The sequence below is a fragment of the Equus asinus genome, chromosome 7 (genome assembly GCF_041296235.1).
Source record: "Equus asinus isolate D_3611 breed Donkey chromosome 7, EquAss-T2T_v2, whole genome shotgun sequence".
In the NCBI taxonomy this organism is placed as follows: Eukaryota; Metazoa; Chordata; class Mammalia; order Perissodactyla; family Equidae; genus Equus; species Equus asinus.
The window spans coordinates 23,189,634-23,211,120 of record NC_091796.1 but is presented as its reverse complement, the minus strand read 5'-3'; the positions used below and the strand labels follow the sequence as shown (position 1 = coordinate 23,211,120).

General features: G+C 36.4%; 1 protein-coding gene across 2 annotated transcripts in view; it reads left to right on the top strand.

Moving 5' to 3' along the window:
- Window positions 1–21,487, top strand: part of DCC (DCC netrin 1 receptor) — a 1,085,205-nt gene that overhangs the window by 506,213 nt on the left and 557,505 nt on the right. For both annotated transcript variants that reach the window (XM_070513040.1, XM_070513039.1), the window contains exons 4-5: window positions 3,435–3,585; window positions 6,818–6,954. In XM_070513040.1, coding sequence (XP_070369141.1) covers window positions 3,435–3,585; window positions 6,818–6,954 — 288 coding nt within the window. The remainder of the gene's footprint in view (window positions 1–3,434; window positions 3,586–6,817; window positions 6,955–21,487) is intronic.

Below are 21,487 nucleotides of genomic sequence, written 5' to 3'. Positions count from 1 at the left end.
TGGAACAAAGTAGAGCTCTCAGAAATAGACCCACACAAATACAGTCAACCAATCTTTGACAAAGGAGCAAAACCAAGTCGATGGACAAAGGATAGTCTTTTCAACACATGGTGCTGAAACAACAGGACATTCATATGTAAAAAAGAATAAAAACAAAACTAGACACAGACCTTACAGCTTTCACAAAAATTCACTCAAAATGGAGCATTGACCTAAATATAAAATAAAGAACTATAGAAACTTCTAGAAGATAACATGGGAGAAAATCTAGGTGATTTTAGATTTGACAATGAATTTTTAGATACCACACTTATAAAAAAATCCATGATAGGAAAAATTGATAAATTGGACTTTGTGGAATTAATAACTTGTTCTCTGCAAAAGACAATGTTAAGAAAATGATAAAATAAGCCACAGATTGAGAAAATATTTGCAAAACACACATCTGATAAAGGACTTGTATGAAAAACATAAAATGAATACGTGAAGCTCAACAATAAACAAACAAAATTAAAAATAGGCAAAAGTTCTGAAGAGATACCTCACTGAAGAAAATATACAAATAGAAACTAAGTATATGAAATGTGCTCAACATCATATGTCATTTGGGAACTGCAAGTTAAGACAATTGTAAGATACCACTAGACATCTATTAAAATGGCTAAAATCCAAAAATGATCATACAAAATGCTTACAAAGATGAGAAACAACAGGAACTCTCCATCATTGCTGGTGGAAGTAAAAAATTGCAGAGCCACTTTAGAAGACAGTTTAGGAGTTTCTTACAAAAATAAACATAGTATTATCATACAATCTAGCAATCGTGATCCAAGAATCGTGACCCTAGAATCGTGATCCGTATTTACCCAATTGACCCATTTACCCAAATGTCCAGACAAAAATCTGCAGATGGACGGTTATAGCAGATTTGTTTATAATCACCAAAAACTGGAAGCAATCAGTCAAGCACCTATCCTTCAACAGGTGGCTGGATAAACAACTTGTGGTACATCCATACAGTGGAATAATATCCAGTAATACAAATAAATGAGCTATCAAACCATAAAAAGATGTGGATGAACCCTAAATGCATATAATTAAGGGAAAGAAATCAATCTGAAAAGTCTACATATTATATAATTCCAACTACATGATATTCTGGAAAAGGCACAACTATAGAAATAGTAAAAAGACCAATGATTGCCTGGAGTTTGAGATAGGGGTAGAGGGGAGAGATGGAAAAGTGAAGCTCAGAGGATTTTTAGGGTGGTGAAACTATTTTATATGATACTATAATGTTGGATATTTGACATTATGCATTTATCAAACAAATAGAACTGTACAAAGCAAAGAATGAACCTTAATGTGCACTATGCACTTTAGTTAATAACTGTATCAATATCAGTTCATTAATTGTAACAAATATATCACACTAATGTAAGATATTAATAATAGGGGAAACTGAATGTCAGGGGATGGGGAGTTAGTATATGGGAACTCTCTGTACTATTTGCTCAAGTTTTTGGTAAATTAAAATAAAAATATTTTAAAGATTTTTAAAAGTAATAATTTTTTGTTGAATGATTTTGTTTTCTGATAAAAGGAAGTATAACAGTTTGAGTTAAAATGTTGGCTCTTCCATGGATAAATAAGTAGTATTGCATATAGGTCCCAGGCAAATTTTCTTTCAGCTAGAAGATCAAATTATGTAGATCTTACTTGATGTTTTCAATGGATAATATTATAGTATAGTATACTAGAGTTTCTAGAATAGTATAGTGTTATACAGTGTATGTAGCGGAAACATTTCTGCTGAGGAACAGGTGGTGAAAATGAAGCATTCAGATGGATAGGCCTCCATTATAAAGAAGGCTATTTATAAATGCACATTTTTGGGAACCTTTCCATTTCGGGGAATTTATTTTTAAGCAATATCATCCTTCAAACCATTTTCATTTGATTTAAAAAATCACGTTCAAGAAAGGAAAGTTAAACACACCTCAAGTAATTTTTAAAAGTTTTAAGACAGTTTTTCTGCAATATTGGTTTAATAAGGATTAACAGGTTTGAAAATTCTTTCAAAATTTTCATTGTGAAGAGTATTTATTTTTATTGCTGTAACCACTAGAAACAGATGTGAGAAGACTGAGAAAAAAGTGTGAATTTCTCTTCTTCCACACAGAGTACTTTAGATGACAATTACTATCCCAAATATTAACTAGAGCATTGCTGTTCTTTTATTGGCCTGTGATAAATCTGAGTGGAGCTGGATCCGGCCAAGGAAGATTAACAACAGTGTTAAAATGTGTCCCAGATCTCCTCCCACCTCACTTCCTCTCTGATCACCCATGGCTACACCATGACCCAGTTAGATCTAACCTCTTGATAAGTCTCCATCCACCCCAATCCTAGTTTTTAAGATTTCATTACCTCTTTTCTTTGCTTCAAGAATTTGCTTTGAGTTTGCAAAATGACAGATTACAGGCTATTTCCATTTAATGCATTATGTTGAAAATAACCTAAATTAAACCTTCATAGAGAGATGTGGACTTTAATGGGAACCTGGAAATACAGCATCTTATCTTAAATAAAAGAACTTTGAGAGATAGAAATTTGTTCAACAGGTTGGATCAGAGATATCAGCATGCCTGGGAGGATTTCTCCCAGGCCCACCTAGCCATAAAACTGCTGTTGGTGTGCCCCAGGCTTTAGGAGTGGGATTTATATGGTAGGTGGAAGGGAATCTCTTAACACACACAGAGCTTTCTCTTGACAGTGTTGAACACTGTGCTTAGGATTTTGTGATTTTTTTTTGCTTATTCCATCTGATATAATCTTAGCAACTTTGGATCAAATTAGTCCTAAGGTTAATGGAATGAGTCTGTAGGTTGAAAGACACTGTTTCAGTTACTTGCTGGTAAAAATGAATAATCTTATATATCTAGAACTAGAAAATGCATTAGGTGAAGTAGAAGGATAAAAGAGCTCTTCATTTACCCGGAGTCTCAGTTCTAGGGGCAAACATACTCTTTGGAAAATTTTAAAAATTGAAAATATAAGGAAGGCTTAGAAACAGCCAAACTTATTACTATAAAAAACTTTGTGTAACTTTCATTTTGAAGATGGCAGATATTTTCTCAGTACCTTCTATAGTCTACTCCTCAGTACTTGTATTATTTTAACACAATTCTAACATGCTTATCTTATTTCCCAAGCCACAGAAGCAATAAACAAAGCAGAAGGAAGTGGAATAGATATTAGAGGCAGGCAAACTGAACATATCAAAAAGTTTCAGGTGATAACATTTAGAAAAGTTACTGATAATATTGTTTTATTCGCTAATGATAAGTTAACAAGGCCTATAGCCCACATGGGTGACTTGTAGCCTCCAATGTTTTTCATAAAAAATGTGATCTTATGTTTTCTTTGTACAGATCCAGGACTGCACAGGCAGCTGTATTTTCTGCAAAGACCATCCAATGTAATAGCCATTGAAGGGAAAGATGCTGTCCTGGAGTGCTGTGTTTCTGGCTATCCTCCCCCAAGTTTTACCTGGTTACGAGGAGAGGAAGTCATCCAACTCAGGTAATATAAATTTAGGACGTTTGTGAGGTATACACTACTGTTTATTATTCTCTAATTTGATATTCACATCTAAAAATACCAGAGTTTTTGATAATAATTGAATGTTTTTCCACATTCCTTGGCATTATACAGTATATGAAAGACAATTACCCACTGGGATAAAGGGGTGAGGAACAGAGTGAAAATCTGTGAGATCAGCTCTGAAAGGAAAGTTAGAAGGCCGGGGTTGCCGCTGAGATGGCTCTGCCCAAAGAGTCTTCAGCAAAGATACTTTGGAGGATCTCATTCTATGGAAGTAGTATAGAGAGTGGAATATTTCTTAAGAAACTAAAATTTCCTGATTTCAAAGATATAGCACGCCATTATAGGGTCTGTACAATTTTTTTTTAAAGCCAATTATATCTCTCATTGTCCCAGCAATAAAATATTTAAGATAAGACAGGAGGAGAGCTTGACTGGCTCTGAATTACTGAAGATTAATATTAAGATATAGTTAGAAAGTAAATAGAAAGTAAACCCTTATTTATTGATTGATTGATCTATTTATTTATTTTATAGCAGTAACATTGGTTTATAGCACTGTATAAGTCTCAGGTGTACATCATTATATTTCAATTCCTGTGTAGGTTACATCACGTTCATCAACCAAAGACAAATTACAATCCGTCAGCACACACATGTGCTTAATCACCCCTTTCACCCTCCTCCCTCCCCCCTTCCCCTCTGGTAACCACCAGTCCAATCTGTCTCTATGTGATTGTTTTTTGTTGTTTTATCTTCTACTTATGAATGAGATCATACAGTATTTGACATTCTCCCTCTGACTTATTTCACTTAGCATAATACCCTCAAGGTCCATCCATGTTGTCATAAGAGGCCAGATTTCATCTTTTCTTATGGCTTAGTAGTATTCCATTGTGTATATATGCCACACCTTCCTTATCCATTCATCCTTCGATGGGCACCTAGGTTTCTTCGAAGTCTTGGCTGTTGTGAATAATGCTGCAGTGAACATAGAGGTGCATATACCTTTATGCATTTGTGTTTTCATGTTCTTTGGATAAATACTCAGCATTGGAATAGATGGATCATATGGTAATTCTATTAATTTTTTGAGGAAACTCCATACTGTTTTCCATAGTGGCTGCACCAGTTTGCACTCCCACCATCAGTGTATGAGAGTTCCCTTCTCTCCACACCCTCTCCAACACTTATTGTTCCCTGTCTTGCTAATTATAGCCATTCTGATGGGAGTGAGGTGATATCTCATTGCAGTTTTGATTTGCATTTCCCTGATAGTTAATGATGTTGAACATTCTTTCATGTGCCTGTTGGCCATCTGTATATCTTCTTTGGAAAAATGTCTGTTCAGATGTTTTTCCCATTTTTTAATTGGGTTGTTAATGTTTGTTGTTGTTGAGATGTATGAGTTCCTTGTGTATTTTGGATATTAACTCCTCATCAGATATATGGTTTGCAAATATCTTCTCTCAGTTATTAGACTGTATTTTCATTTTGTTGATGGTTTCCTTTGCTGTACAGAAGCTTTTTAGTTTGATGTAGTCCCATTTGTTTAGTTTTCTATTGTTTCTTTTGCCCAGTCAGACATGGTACTTGAAAATATGCTGCTAAGACCAATGTCAAAGAGCATGCTGCCTGTTTTCTTCTAGAAGTTTCATGGTTTTAGGTCTTATATTCATATATTAAATCCCTTTTGAGTTAATTTTTGTGTATGGTGTAAGGTAATGGTCTACTTTCATTCTTTTGCATGTGGCTATCCAGTTTTCCCAACATTATTTTTTTTTAATTTTTATTTATTTATTTTTTAAAGATTTTATTTTTCCTTTTTCTCCCCAAAGCCCCCTGGTACATAGTTGTATATATTTTTTTAGTTGTGGGTCCTTCTAGTTGCGGCATGTGGGATGTTGCCTCAGTGTGGCCTGATGAGCAGTGCCATGTCTGCTCCCAGGATCTGAACCAGCGAAACCCTGGGCTGCCGCAGCGGAGCGTGCAAGCTTAACCACTTGGCCATGGGGCCGGGTCCCCCAACACCGTCGATTGAAGAGACTTCCCTTTCTCCATTGTATGTTCTTGGCTCCTTTGTTGAAAATCAGCTGTCCATAGATGTGTGGGTTTATTTCTGGGCTCTCAGTTCTGTTCTATTGATTTGTGTGTCTGTTTTTGTGCCAGTACCATACTATTTTGGTTACTATAGCTTTGCAGTATATTTTGAAATCAGGGAGTGTGGTACCTCCAGCTTTCTTCTTTTTTCTCAGGATTTCTTTGGCTATTTGGGGTCTTTTGGTGTCCCATATAAATTTTAGAATTCTTTGTTCTATTTCTGTGAAAAATGTCATTGGAACTTTAATAGAGATTGCATTCAGTCTGCAGATTGCTTTAGGAAGTGTGGACATTTTAGCTATGTTAATTCTTCCGATGCAAGAACATGGAATATCTTTCCATTTCTTTGTGTCTTCTTAAATTTCTTTCAACAATGTTTTATAGTTTTCAGCATACAGATCAGAAGGTAAACTCTTAATAGAATGAAACGCTTAGTCTTTTTGATTAAATGGATTTCACTTAAGAAATTAATTTCATCGATTTTGAGGTCTGCTGTGCTTTTTAACATTTATTTTCTATGATGAGATAGGTTCATAGACAATAAATAAATCTCTAAATTTTGTCTACCTTAAATATTTATTTATATAACAATAATACATGCTATGATACTACAATACTTCTGAGAATATTAAAGCATGCCAGAAATCTGGTTGCAGTTTCACCATGTCAAGATATGTTCTCTGAATATAGCCAGGCATTCTTGGTCCAGTATAAAATGTAGCTTTGTCCAAAGATTACTAAATTATGCGTCAGGATAGAGGACATTGATGTCCACTGTGGGGAATCATTTCTCTGGACCTTGCAGTCCTCAAATCCAAAATGAGAGAATTGGACCAGATTATCTCAAAGTTTCTTTTCAGTAGTAACGTTAGTTCCAAGTTTAATCTACTTCATTTCTTTTATCACTGCACACAACCTTCCAATGGGAGTGGTTTACTGTGAATGAATTTTTTGATCAATAAATGTGACGTTATCAAGCCCCTATGAAATAGAGTTTCTTTCCAATTTTATAAATAGAGCTTTTCTGGAGTTCATTTAAACCTCTGAGTACCTTTTCTGATATACATATATTTAATCTATTCTCTAATTTCATATGCTTTATGTCTTACAGGTCCAAAAAGTATTCTTTATTGGGTGGAAGCAACTTGCTTATCTCCAATGTGACAGATGATGACAGTGGAACTTACACCTGTGTGGTCACATATAAAAATGAGAATATTAGTGCCTCCGCAGAGCTCACAGTCTTGGGTAAGTTAATGGCTCAAGATGAGTTTACTCTGTACCCTTCAAAATATATTACTGTCACACTTTTAAATTCTTATCACTGAATTGCTTCCTATGTTTATTAGTGTGAAATTGTGAAGTCCCAATACTCCACACATATCCTTGCTCTACTTTGATTAATTGCATAGAGGTTAAATGCAGTGTTTGAGTACTTGCTCGCTGATTACAATCTAAATACATCACTTTTTAATTATTCCACTGATACAACAAAACCTATCAAAAATTATTACTTAACAAATGTGTTAACAAATGAGAGGTTCCAAAATATCCAGGGAAAATAAATGAAGAAATGAATGAGAAAAATTGTGTAAAAAATATGCACTTGAGTGGAAAACTCAGACGTCGTTTGAGATGACAGGGTCTCTGACATTAAATTCAGATGTGTTGATAAGATTGTTTTGTTAATATGGAAACGCTATAGATGTTATGTTGAAAGCGAACCGTCAAAATCAAAAACATGTAAAGAAAACTTTCAGGGCAAGAATCTAAAGAAATGTAAGGGGCATAGTTGGGTCCTTCTTATTCAGATAGGCAGAGTCCCTGCGTATTGCAAATTAATAACAATTAAAAATTCAGGTACTGAAACAAATTTCATCATCTACTCCTGAGTTCTTTTAGCCAGTTTCATTTGAATCATGTAGTTTGGAGAAAATAACATTTGAATTTCAATTTCTTTCTCCTTTGGCAACAACAAAAAATTATTTACTGGTCTCTGGACTTTTTCCTCTGGAATAAATCTTTTTACTTTTTAAGGAGTTCAGGAAAAATCCTAGGCTCTGTAAACGTTATACAGTAGAATGAAAAGGTATGGTATGCTGATCATATCTGCTAACCTATATCGTAACATTGTTATGCTATCCATTTTACTTTTTGGCTTTAAAGTTTATTCAGAAAATGCTTTTGCCTACAGACAGGGTAATAACAGATATGATGGGTGAGGCAATGGAGTTTTTTGTTCTTTGATAAAACCATAAATATTAAACTAAGAATGAACTTTAATTCTTTGGTTTTAGAGGTAGCATTATTCCAACTAACATATCAGCTGTCTTTAGAATGGCAACCATTTAATTTCCTCTTACTTTATATGGAAGTTTTTCGGCAAAACAAAGAACTTTCACACTTGTAGCATCAAAGTACAGTAACACAGAATGGCTACCGTAGAATTTATCTTGTAATGTGTCATAAGGCAAATGCCGTTATGGACTTAGCTAGAGTTTATGGTGATCATAGGTAAACCTTGTCAACTTAAAAAGCAAATCTGCCTATTTTATCTCAAAATGAGTTTATTTGGGAATAGCCAAAAGAATTGCAATTTGGGATGTCCATGCTATGGCAAACCATAGGCAAATCCAGCAAACAAGGGGAGCTGCTTTTACAGAGAAAAAGGAGGAATAGGGAGGGGCTGTTCTAAACAAAAATCCATTGGGGGAAAGTAACAGTTCACGTCGCAATGCCTTATGGCTGAGCTGTGGTATTTCTCATCGGCTGGGCTGTTGCCTGGTGGTAAGAGAAATCTTCGTTGAGTAGTAAAGTACTTCCTCTTGTCCTAGATGCGAGCCTCTGTCTCTTCTGGTTTGGTGTAATTGACATGTGTGACAGGGTATGAGAGCTCCCCATACAGGCCTTCCTGACTCCAATCAATTTAGTTGTAGCTTCTTTTATTAAATTCCACAAATGAGGTTAGATTTTATATCAAATTAATGCACAATAGTTAGACTTTGATGCTTCATTAATATCTAAACCAAATGTATATAAATTCTGATTTCTGAGGATAAACTAATTAGCCAAGAAATACATCTATGGATGTACATTATGCACACATATTGACATTCATGTCGTCTTCTTCTATGTGTTCTTGTGCACATGTGTATGTTCTCTAATTCTTTATTGTTAAGTAGTATCTTGTATCCATTTTTTATTAAAAAACAAACAAACACTGAGCTGATTATTCTTATATATTTGTCATTTATTTGCTTATATCTTAAGGAAAAGTATCTCAGAAATGTTTAGGGGCCGGCCCTGTGGCCGAGTGGTTAGTTTGTGTGCTCCGGTTTGGCTGCCCAGGGTTTCACTGGTTTGGATCCCAGGTGCAGACGTGGCACTGCTCGTCAGGCTGTGCTGAGGTGGCATTCCATATAGCACAACCAGAAGGACCTATAAATAGAATATACAACTATGTACTGCAGGGCTTTGGGGAGAAGAAAAATAAGGGGAAAAGAAGAAGATTGGCAAGAGTTGTTAGCTCAGGTCTCAATCTTTAAAAAAAAAAAAAAAGAATGTTTATACTCTCACCAGCAGTGCAAGAATTTGCTCCTCACCAAAAGAGTACCTTCTTCTCAACCCCTCAGTATATGTCTAATAATTTTGTAAAATGGAGTCTCGTTCTAATTTGCATCCCTATTAAATTCAGATTTCTTTTTATAGTTTTACTGGACATTTGCATTTTATATTTTATGAGTTGGCTATCAATCTTTTTTGGCCTGTATACATTTTTTGAAAAAAAACCTTAATTTTACTGATTTGCAGGAACTTTTTTTGTTTTGTTTTTTTTGGGGAAGATTAGCCCTGAGGTAACTACTGCCAGTCCTCCTCTTTTTGCTGAGGAAACCTGACCCTGAGCTAACATCCGTGCCCATCTTCCTCTACTTTATACGTGGGACGCCTACCACAGCATGGTGTGCCAAGCAGAGCCATGTCCACACCTGGGATCTGAACTGGCGAACCCCGGGCTGCTGAGAAGCAGAGCATGTGAACTTACCCGCTGCGTCACCGGGCCGTCCCCCTGCAGGAACTTTTTATATAGGAAGAATAGTAACTGTGCTGTGTATGCTCTGTGTGTTTATTTTGCTGTTGCTGCTGCTGTTTTTGTTTTATATTTTGTATAGGGTACCTAGTCTTTTTCTTTATGCTTGCGGGCCTTGTTGCCATTAGATTTAACATTTTTCCTCTAAATGGACCACCCCACCCTATTTTAAAAAATCTGGATGTAGATTACATGTTGGGAATGTGGTGAATTAGAATCATTATTAATTTTTAAAACTAGTTACAGCTGTATTTACATCTTGGGTCTTATTTTTTTTTAGGGAATCTTCTTGGTAACAGGGTATACATTTTAAATGTTTCCCAAAGACCTATTGTGATTTATAACCATTGTAGAAGGCATGATTTAATTTAGGAGGTTGTTGTAATACTGTTTTAATTATTCTACCCAGGCTTTAAAATGAACGCTGCTATAATAAAATCTTTGATATAGTGTTTGACTATTCTGTTATAAAGTTCGGTTCATCCTGCTCGACTGAACTTGTATGGGAAATAGAATTTCTTACTTTTTTTTTTTTTTTAAAGATTTTATTTTTTTCCTTTTTCTCCCCAAAGCCCCCCGGTACATAGTTGTATATTCTTTGTTGTGGGTCCTTCTGGTTGTGGCATGTGGGACGCTGCCTCAGCGTGGTCTGATGAGCAGTGCCATGTCCGCGCCCAGGATTCGAACCAACGAAACACTGGGCCGCCTGCAGCGGAGCGCGCGAACTTAACCACTCGGCCACGGGGCCAGCCCCTCTTACTTTTTTTTTAAAGTGGAAGATGGGGAGAAAAAAACTATATTACCAGTATTATTCAAATTTTGTTTTCATCATTTTTAAGAATTTAAGCATAATTTAAATTCTTCATAAGATAAAATCCCACAAGAAATCCAAGCTTGTGCTTATAAACTTGAATCATGCATTTTATTAGACTCTTGTTTTGCCTTTCAACTCGTGGCTCTTTCTTGCACTTAGACTGGCTTTAAATGTGAACCTGCGTGAACTAACAGTCTTTCCAAGTAGGATATCATTTTACATACAAGAAGATGAAGAGATATGCTGTGGTCTTCCTCAAGAGTTTCAGAGTTAATATACATTAAATGTAACTTAAAGCATTTACATTATAAACTGAAAATGAAAGTGCCATAATAATTAAACCTCTTCTAGAAATCTATATTAGATAAGACTAAGGACAACCTTGTCTAAAATAAATATAACAAATAAATTTATGCATCTATTGATAATAACCATCTACGTTAACATTTCTAACCTATTAGAATAACCATCGATATAGTCTTGGTGGACGTATTTCTAGTACATGAGCAGCACTAGGTTCTGGGAAGGCTACGAACAGGTTTGAAGTCTGACTTTAATGTGCTTGCAGTATAGTTACAAATTCACACAATCAAATACCCTAAAGCCTGCTGACTAAGATTTTGTCCATTTGCACATAAACATGGAATCTGTGAAGACATGACAAGTTGATAGTCTCCCTTCTCATAAAAGACAGAGCCTAAAGCAGTGCTGGCCGGAGAAGTCCCGAAGGGGAGGATGCAGAGGGAGACTCTCTGAATACTGTTGCCAGCTTATATTTTCTTTATCACTAGTGTCGTGATTATTTTTTTCAACTCCAGTTTTTCAAAAAGAACTAAAGAATGGTATTCTGTCCATTCTTGTTTTCAAAATGTTCAGCTTACTAGCTGGAGAATTATAATCACCACTTGTGAACAGATATCCATTCTTTCCTCCATCTACCCATCTCCACCATCATATACACACCTCTATACACAGCGAGGCAACCCTTGATAAACGTGCAGGAGATTTGCCACTGCCTCAGGTCTAGATTGAATCATTGTCTGAATCAATGCAGAAATGCATGCTTAAAAAAGGTATTTGATCATTAACCAATGCAGTGTTCGACCTTGGACAAACGCTGTACACTATCCATACACACACAGAAGGAGATGGGTGAAAGTTCACCGTTCAATAAAAGCCTTTAGGTCTAACATAAGTGAGAATATGAAAATACTTTGATTTCCTCAACTGTTTACCTTATCAACATTCTAGAGAAACGTTGGCTAGAATTGGCATAAATTGGCTTTATAGGACACAGATAAATCTGCTAGTTCAGTCCTTTGCACATAACTGAAAACTTGAAACCAAATCTGAGTTCGCCGTATCCTCCACCCAATGAATGGCTCATGTCACTTCATGTGGTGTTTTAATTTATGCTTCTGCCAAGTAAACTCCTCTGAAAAGAAGTCCTTTCAGGCAAATATTACCCCTTCTCGAGACTGCTCCTTAAGTGACAGGGATCCATGGGTCACCCTCCAGGAATGTGTTCAGAAGGGCTCTCTCTACTGACCTGAACATGTCTGCCTAACACAGATATGTTCTTTAAGCCTCATGGTAGTGGATTCAGAATATGAAACTATATTTTAATATATATCCAAATATAATATACATCATGTGTATGTATATACACAAAACACTTATTCTTTAATTCTAAGAAAATGTCTCTTCAAAATCCATTCTTTCAAATGCATATGGTTATCTCAACCATTAAATAATGTTCTGATTCTGCAAATAGTTAGAAAATATACCAAGCTATTCAGAAAGTTTTAGAAAAATCATTTTAAAAGTGAGTTAAGAAGCTAGCAGACTAAGACACATGGATAAGTTAAAAACCTCTCTTAAAAACTATCATTTTGTAATGTAGTGGGATGGAAAAGTCCATATTAGCTCACTTTCTTCTGAAAATCCTTTTTAATAATAAAAAAGAGGGCTGGCTATATAGTGAGCTAAACAATTACAGTTTCTAGTCTGAGACACACAACTGAACCACAGCATTAGCACCAAAGCAGCAGTGACAGTTGAGTGCCTCTTGTGTACTCTGCCAAGTACTCTTGGGCAGAGGAAGACACGGATGACATAGATCCAGACCTCAAAGACTAGTTAGCAAACAGACAAGAAGTAGGCAGTTACTAAGACAGCCAAGGAACAGTTGGGAAAGAGGGAGCTGAGGCCCCTAAATCAAGAGTTCAACAAAGAGGAGAGAATAGGAGTTGGGGGGTTGGGTAGTGGGTTGGAGGGAGAACATTCTGGGCAGAGGGAAGAAAGTGGGCAAAAGTTTGGAGATAAGCCAGAGATGGGGAAGGGGAAGTGATGCGATGTAATTGAAGATTGTGGGCACAAAGGAACTCTGATGGTAGACCAGAAAAGTGGTATAGATGCTGAATATTTTGCTAATGTAATTAGATTTTTGTCTTAAGGGTAATAGAAAGACAAGGAAAGATTTTTGAGTTGTGGCTTACTAGCTGTTTCATCTTGGCCGGTTATCTAACTCTCTAATCTTTAATTCCTCCATTTGTAAAGCATGATAATTACTTCCTCACAGGATTTGGTGACTGGTAGGTGGTGAGATTTGGGAGAGAAGGATTCCAGAATAGCAAGGCACAGCTTTGGGTGCTCTGGGAAATAAAGAAATATAGGATGCTAATCTAGTACTCATGAGAAGACTACAGCCTAGTTGCAAAGATTAAGCAAAACCAAAATGAAAAAAAAAATGCCAGGAATATTAAAACATCTCTTGCATTCTCTCTATATCCAATTTTCCTCGACTATAAAATATACATAGCAACATTGCTATGTAGCAACTTAAAAACAGATGCCATGTCTTGTTCATCTTGGCCAAGCAAACCCTTGGTTTGTTCTCTGGTTCATCTGAGTTTTAAACATAAGAAATACAATTGTGTGGGCATCATGCACAAGTTGTGTAACTTTCTATCAAAATATTTTATAAGCTCTCTATTGCAATTCATGTTTTTTTCATAGACCACTGTATAGACTGAATTGCTTCCCCCACAAATTCATATGTTGAAGAATTAATACCCAGTTGACTGTTTTTGGTGATAGGACCTTTAAGGAGGTAATTAAGGTTAAATGAGGTCATAAGGGTGGGGCTCTGATCCAATAGGAATGGTCCTTATAAGAAGAGGAAGTTGGATCAGAGCGCTCTCTCTCAGCTCAAGCCCACACAACACAGGACACCTGAGGACCCAGAGAGAAGGGGCCAACTGCAATCCAAGGAGAGATGTCTCGCCACAAACCAACCCTGCTGGCATCTTGATCTTAGACTCCTAGCCTCCAGAACTGTGAAAAAAATAAATTTATGTTGTCTAAGCCACCCAGCCTGTGGTATTTTCTTATGGGAGCCTGAGCAGACTCATATAACCAGAGAAAGAGTAGTTGTTCTATGCATTATACTGTTAAAAAGATTCTTGGTCAGTTTTATAGAGACATGGGTAACAATAGAGATGTATATTACCATCATTTCTTACATATTGTTAGTACTGACCACTTTAAATTTCCAGGTGTGTGAAAAAAATGTCCCCTCTACAATAGCAATGAATCAAAACAATTTATCCATTTATATACTAGGTTATATATAGTTCTAAGATCCTTACAAATTTAATGTTCCTTTGTCTTTTTTTTTCCTTCAATATCATCATCATCATCATTTAGCAGTTTCTAAGTATAAGGTACTATTTACATTTTAGATCCTATAACTTTAAATTATCTCTACCAATTTTAATAGTAAATATTAAGTATGAAGAAATTGTTTATTCTTTTCTAAATCAATTCTGAGATAGATTCAATTTACTACAACAAGCATGTAAATGTTCACACCCCATCAACTCTCAGAGGTGTCTAGTAATGAAAGGCAGCATGATAATTAAAAGTTGATATGGCTTTGGGTCCTTTTATTTTTTTGCATATGCTTTAGTTTTGTAATTTTTTACAGAAATATGTGATGATAGTTGCTACTTTCTGAGCATGTATAATTGGCCAAGTAGGAAATTGACCCATCCATCTGTGTGAAGAGTAAGTGGCATATCCACCTCCCATTAAGGTGTTCAATCACCTCCTTTATAACCTTGCTGGTAGATCACCCATGTTGGGTTTTAAGCTTAGCTTTTTAGCCATAAATGGAAAATAGTTATCATAAAATATATTAATTAAGATAATATTTATCCTTCTATTACAATATGTAACTCTTTGAATGGAGTTCCCTTGGATTTACAACATCCCTGCTTCTGCTTAAGTAGCAGTCCTTAAATTTCATACCTTTCTGTAATTGGCCTTTATTAGCAGTGACCTCCCTCACCCATAGGCATTTAATGATCATAGTCATAAAAGCAATGCCTTAGGTAAGTTTATATTGATTACCCTTCACAAGACAATTGCCAACTGGATCATATTGAAATTAGCCGAGTTTTTTCTTGTAGGGATATGATCCCAAATGCAAGATACAAGTGCATAATATTAGACAGAATTAAAATTTAAAAAATTCAACATCATCTGTTAGCTGCTTCTTCCCATCACTGTGTTGATTTCTTATTACAGTTACTTTCCCTAAATGAAATCACAGCTATTATAAGAGTATGCAGAAGTTCTATCCAAAACGTTGTCTAGAAGATTCTGTTGAACACATATATGTATTAGGAGAAGAGAAATGGTAAGTTGAGGCTCTTAGTAATAATATGATTTGTTATTACAATCATAAGTATACCTGGCTGTGGAAATACTAGTTGGATTAGTGGTAGAATTTATTTATTCATTGCACAAATATTTGTTTGAAGGCCTACCATGTGGACCTCTACTCTCCTTCCCTCTTCCATTGGAGAAAACAATTTCAACAGTGTTTTGCATTTATCCTTGAGATGGTTATAAATCTAATTTTTTTCTTCCTCAGACAGATAAGGAAGGAAGTAGAGGCCCCGGAGGGAAAGGCAGAGGCTATGTACTAATTCAGAGCATTAAAAAGGCAATCTAAGGCTGAGATTTTAATTAGCCCCAACAATCTCAGCAAGGTGAATTGACCATCTGTGGTTTAGAAGGAGAACTGCTGACAGTGGTGGAAGGCTACCCAAAAGGGCTTTCGTGCCAAAGTTGTCCTGAAGTACCAGAACTACACATTATCCCAGAAGGAGTTTGACTGTGTGATAAGACTAAAACTAAATTAGACAGGAGTTTTAATCAAAGTTAACAAGAGTTAGCATCAGTTATGCTTGCTAATCGTCAAAGACTAGGGAGCAAAGCATGACATTTCCTTATGTACTTTCTAAGGATTTTTTTTATCTGATCTGTTCTTTAATATATCTAGTTATAATCATTTCAATAGTTTTACATAGTAAGATGTGGGCTCATCTTTAGTATAATCTGGTATATTTGAGCAGGGAACCACCAAAGTATACCTGATAGTCATACACCTGAAATTCATACTATAAGACCAAGTTAGTGGCAGTGTACCTAAGGGCAAAAAGCCCCAACTTGAAAACATAAGTTTAAAATGTGGAGCTTCTATCTATACATTGGTTGATTTATTTATTCACTCATTCAGCAAATGTGTGTTGAAAATGCAATAATTTTCTTGCCAATTTTTTTTCTTGGAAAAACAGCTTTACTGAGATATGATTCACATAATTTACATACCATACAATTTGCATTTAAAGTGTATAATTTAATGGTTTTCAGTATAATCACAGATGTGTACAACCATATCTGACCACAGTCAATTTTAGAACATGTTCATCACTTCAGAAAGAAACCCTGCACCCTTTAGCTACCACTCCCCTCCCCTTCTGTTCTCCCTCCTCCTGCCTACCCCCAGCCCTAAGACCAATCTGCTTCCTGTCTTTGTAGATTTTCCTATGCTGGCCATTTCATATGAATGGAATCATAGAATATGTTGTGTTTTGTGACTGATTTCTTTAACTTAGCTAATGTTCTCAAGGTTCATCCTTGTTGTAGTATATATCAGTACTTCATTACTTCTTATGGCTGAATAATATTCCATGGTGTAGATATACCACGTTTCATTTATCCATTCATTAGTTGATGGGCATTTGGATCGTCTCTGGCTAAGCCTATTATGAATAATTCTGGATAAGTATTTGTGTAACATATGTTTTCAATTCTCTTGGGTATATGCCTAGGAGTGGAATTGCTGAGTTGTAAGGTAACTCTATTTTTAACCATTTGAGGAACTACCAGACTGTTTTCCAAAGCGACTACAGCATTTTACGTTCCCACCAGCAATGTATGAGTATTTCTGTTTTTCTACGTCCTTACCAACACTTGTTATTAGGTAACTTTTTTGTTCTAGCCAGCCTACTGGGTGTGAGATGGTATCTCATTGTGGGGTCAATTTGCATTTCTCTGATGACTAATAATGTCAAGTCTCTTTTCAATTTACATATTGGCTATTTGTATAGCATTTCTTGAAGAAATGTATATCCAGATGCTTTGCTCATTTTTTAATTGGGTTATTTGTCTTTTTTATTATTGAATTGTAATGGCTTTTTATGGGCTTATGTGTGTGGGCTGAGGTATACCACTTTCACAGGAACAGCTTAAATGGAACACTGCACAGAGGAACTGCTAAGGGGAACATGAGGTCATTGGCTACCTGGATGAAAATGTTCAAGGTCACAAAGGTTGATCTTTTGTGCTTTGCTGTTCTCTTAAACTGACACTGTGTCATATATGCATACTGTTTGCTCGTTGATCATTAGATCCGGCACTATGTGCGCCCATGCAACAACCATCTCCCTTCCCTGTGCTTCCATAATTTCTGGTTAATTCCATTATTAACACTTAAAACATTGGTTAGGCAATTTTCATAGAAATTCATATGGCGAGTTGTAATCACATATAAGCCAAGTTGGTTTCTCAAAAGGAGGGGTGGTATCTTAGTCATTTTCATGTCTCCAGTATCTTGCAGACCAGTTGACATGAATTAAGCATTTAAGAATGTGTGAGAAATGCATATTTTTCTCTGTCCGAATTAAATTTGTTTTCTCATCATGAATGTTGCATTTCGGTATAAGAAAAACAATCGTCTCATTCATTTAATCCTTGTGACAAAAAAATCATTGTACACAAGCCTCAGGCTCTGAGTCTTCTTTCTCCTTTTATTCACATTTCTGTTGCTCAGAAAATCTGTTCCTATGCATGAAGTTTTAACTGCACTATGATTAAGACATGACAAAACGTTCTAAATTGCAATTGAAGTACTTTAGTAGTTACTCCTTGTGAAACACATTTTGAGTACAAGTTCAGTATGAACAAAATGGGCAAAATTAAAGGTATAGGAACTAGACAATTGAGTGAGACATCAAGTAAAGATGAAAGCTGAACATTATCATTTACCAACATTCTACAAACTATATTTTTATTATCAGATACTCCTAATAAAAATGGAAAAACACAAAACAAGACAAAACAAAACAAAAAACCCTCTGTGGTTACCTCAACTTGGGAAATATTGTTTCAAACAAAGTTAAATTAAACAGGTACATACTACAGGATTTCTCAGAATTCCAACAGGCTACTGTTTGGGAAATGCTGTGTGCAGTTAGCAAATGCTATAGAGTTCATTTTTGGGGTTTTTTTTTTTTTTTTTTTTTTGGAGATTGAAGAAGTGCTACAGATGAAGAATCTCCTATCATCAGCAGTAAAGCTGCACTAATTTGGCTTATATGTAATTGCAACTTACTGTATACATTTCTATGGAAACTGCCTACCCAATTAAAAGGGGATTTTTAGCATGGTTAATGGGTGTAGCCACTTTTCTTTATTCTTGCAGTTCAGACCCATTATACATTCTGTGAGAAGCAACATGATGCCATTTTAATCACAGCCCAGTGCTTCCCTCCTGCTAAGAAAAATAAATGTGATATGTGTGAGTTTACATCCACCACTTCTTTAGAGGACCAGCAAAGAAAATAATTAGCCCAAGTGATGACATTACATAATTCAATTTTCCCTTGATATGTTCTTACTGACATTCAAAAAGTAGTTAGTGAATCCAACTGCCGAATGCTCAGTAATAACATTTTATCACCAATTTCCAGTGCTTGAAAACAAAAGAAATTTCAAATGAGCTGGGGGATTGTGTGGTTGGTGTGTGTGTGATTCTTAAAGGATGGTTAGCCAGAGAGAAGTGGGGATTGTGCAAGTCATATTGTGTCTCTCCTTTAGAATGATAATTTAGCTTGCGAAGTACCTTGGGAATGAAGACTATACAGGATCATTAAGTAGATACGTGCGGGAAGGTGGAGTGAGAGGAGAGACATTTTACTTGCTTGATTTTTAAAACAATAAAATAATAATAAATGAAATTCTGGCCTCAGCAGAAGGCAAGAATGAAAAAGTTTTTCTCCTCATTCCTTCTTCACTCCCTTCTGTGTAAAAAGAGGGGTAAATTAGTTCTCATTTTTCACTTCCACTGCAAACTGCTTGGTCTTCTTTTTTTTCGCTGAATACTCTGTGCTTATCAGTATCTCCCCTAAAATCTGGAGCATTTATGTGACTATGACTCTCATCTTTCATTCTACCCACACCTCCTGCATTCACCATCTTGCTCCTCTCTCCACTCCTCCAACCTACTCCAGTTTACACTTGAGGGTGACTGGGCAAAAGGCCATTAACACATCCCTCAATCTCTAAGCGTTACCTGTGCAATGGGCCAGGGACACCTAGCCTGAAGAGCTATTACGAAGATTAGACCAAGTGAAGTACTAGGTGTTCAGTGAAGCTCAAGGACAGTGCCTGGAGTAGAGCAGATTCTCCATAGGTGACATTGTTATCATTATTGTTATTAACAACAGGTATCTGCTTTCAGATACCTTCTCTTTCCAGATGCTTTCCCTTTCGTTACTCAGACTCAAACTAGCAAATCTCATTCAGATCTTGTTTCATAGGTTAGACAGCTCTTGCCATCTTGACATTTCAGGGAAACTCAAGGAGGAGAAAGCAACTGTGATAAAAAAGCACACTAGGGTGACTCTGAGAGTAGTAGAACTTAAGCAAGGCAGTACAATTTATCACAATATATAGCATCACTGAACCAAAGTTGTGCAAGTGGGCATTAGAACAATATAGTGGGAGAAGGTGAATAAGCTTTGCTGGTTTGGGTGGGCTGTATAGTCTGGTGATTTGGGCATGAACCATGGCCTCGTGAAGATGAGGTATTAACTATTATCTATTATTATTTAAAATTTTTTTTTTTTTTTTTTAAGATTTTATTTTTTCCTTTTTCTCCCCAAAGCCCCCCGGTACATAGTTGTGTATTCTTCGTTGTGGGTTCTTCTAGTTGTGGCACGTGGGACGCTGCCTCAGCGTGGTCTGAAGAGCAGTGCCATGTCCGCGCCCAGGATTCGAACCAACGAAACACTGGGCCGTCTGCAGCGGAGCGCGCGAACTTAACCACTCGGCCACGGGGCCAGCCCCTATCTATTATTATTTAAAAAAATAATTTGCACTAAAACTATTACAGGCTTTCTTGAGGGACCTTAAGAAGTGTGCTACCATTATTCACACTTTACTAAAGACTAGGAGAAATGTCAACCTTGTAAATTATTAAGAAAATGACCCAGAAAATAAGTATTCACAGTTAAGTTAGCTTTGGATAAGAAGGAATATTTATAATCCATGTACATAATACATGTGAAAACTGTCAAAATAAATAAATAGAATTTGGGTTAATGAATATGGCTTCAGTGTTGCAATATATTAAACCTAGTCATCAGCTTCGAGCCCTCTTTTCCCTGTTCCCTACATTGAATCCATAACAGTTCAACCTCCAGAATGTTTCTTCTTTTTTCAAAGATTGGCACCTGAGCTAACATCTGTTGCCAATCTTCTTTTTTTTTTCTTCTTCTCTCCAAAGCCCCCCCAAGTACATAGTTGTATATTCTAGTTGTAGGTCCCTCTGGTTGTGTTACATAGGATGCCTCCTTAGCATTACTTGATGAGTGGTGGCATGTTTGCGCCCGGGATCTGAACTAGTGAAACCCTGGGCCGCCTAAGCGGAGCGCAGGAACTTAACCGCTTGACCACAGGGCCTGCCCCCAGAATGTATTTGTAATCTATCCACTTCTCTCCATCCTGACTTCCCTCACCCTGAACCCAACTACTCTTAACTGTTACTTAGACCAGATCTACAACTTCCTAGCTGGTCTCTTTTCCAGTCCTGCCTTACCGTAGCCAATTTTCTGAATGATGTTGTTAACAGGTTAATCAGAACACAGAATCCCACTTCTAGAAATTAAATCTGAAGATCCTTCCATTTTGCTTAGACTAAACTGAAAACGCCTACCACATCCTACAAACCATGCTGGGACTTAGCTTGTTCTTACCTTTCTAACGTCATCATGTTCTACCTCCTATTCATTAGGCTCCACCAATGCTGGCCTCCTGCCTTGTCTTTGACCAAACCAAACAATTTCCAGTCTCAAATCATTTCTTTGGGCAGTTCCCATATCTGGAATTCTCTTCCCTCCATTCAGATCCTATCACAAACACTACCTTCCTATGGGGTTTGTCTTGTCCATTCTGACTAAATCAGCCTCTCCCGGTTACTCTGTCCCACCATCCTTTTATTTTTCCTTTGTAGTACTTACCACAATCTGTTATAATCTACGTACTCATTCACTGTTTCTGGCCCCCTCAGTGAAATGTTAACTCCACCAGAGTAGAGTCCTTATGTGTTTTGTTCACTATGATGTCTCCAGAAACAAACAAACAAATGAACCTGTTGAATTAATGACATGTTGCCATCATTATCTGCATTGATATTCTCATAGACTACATTTATCGGGCACTCATATGTGCCAGACATTGTGCACAGT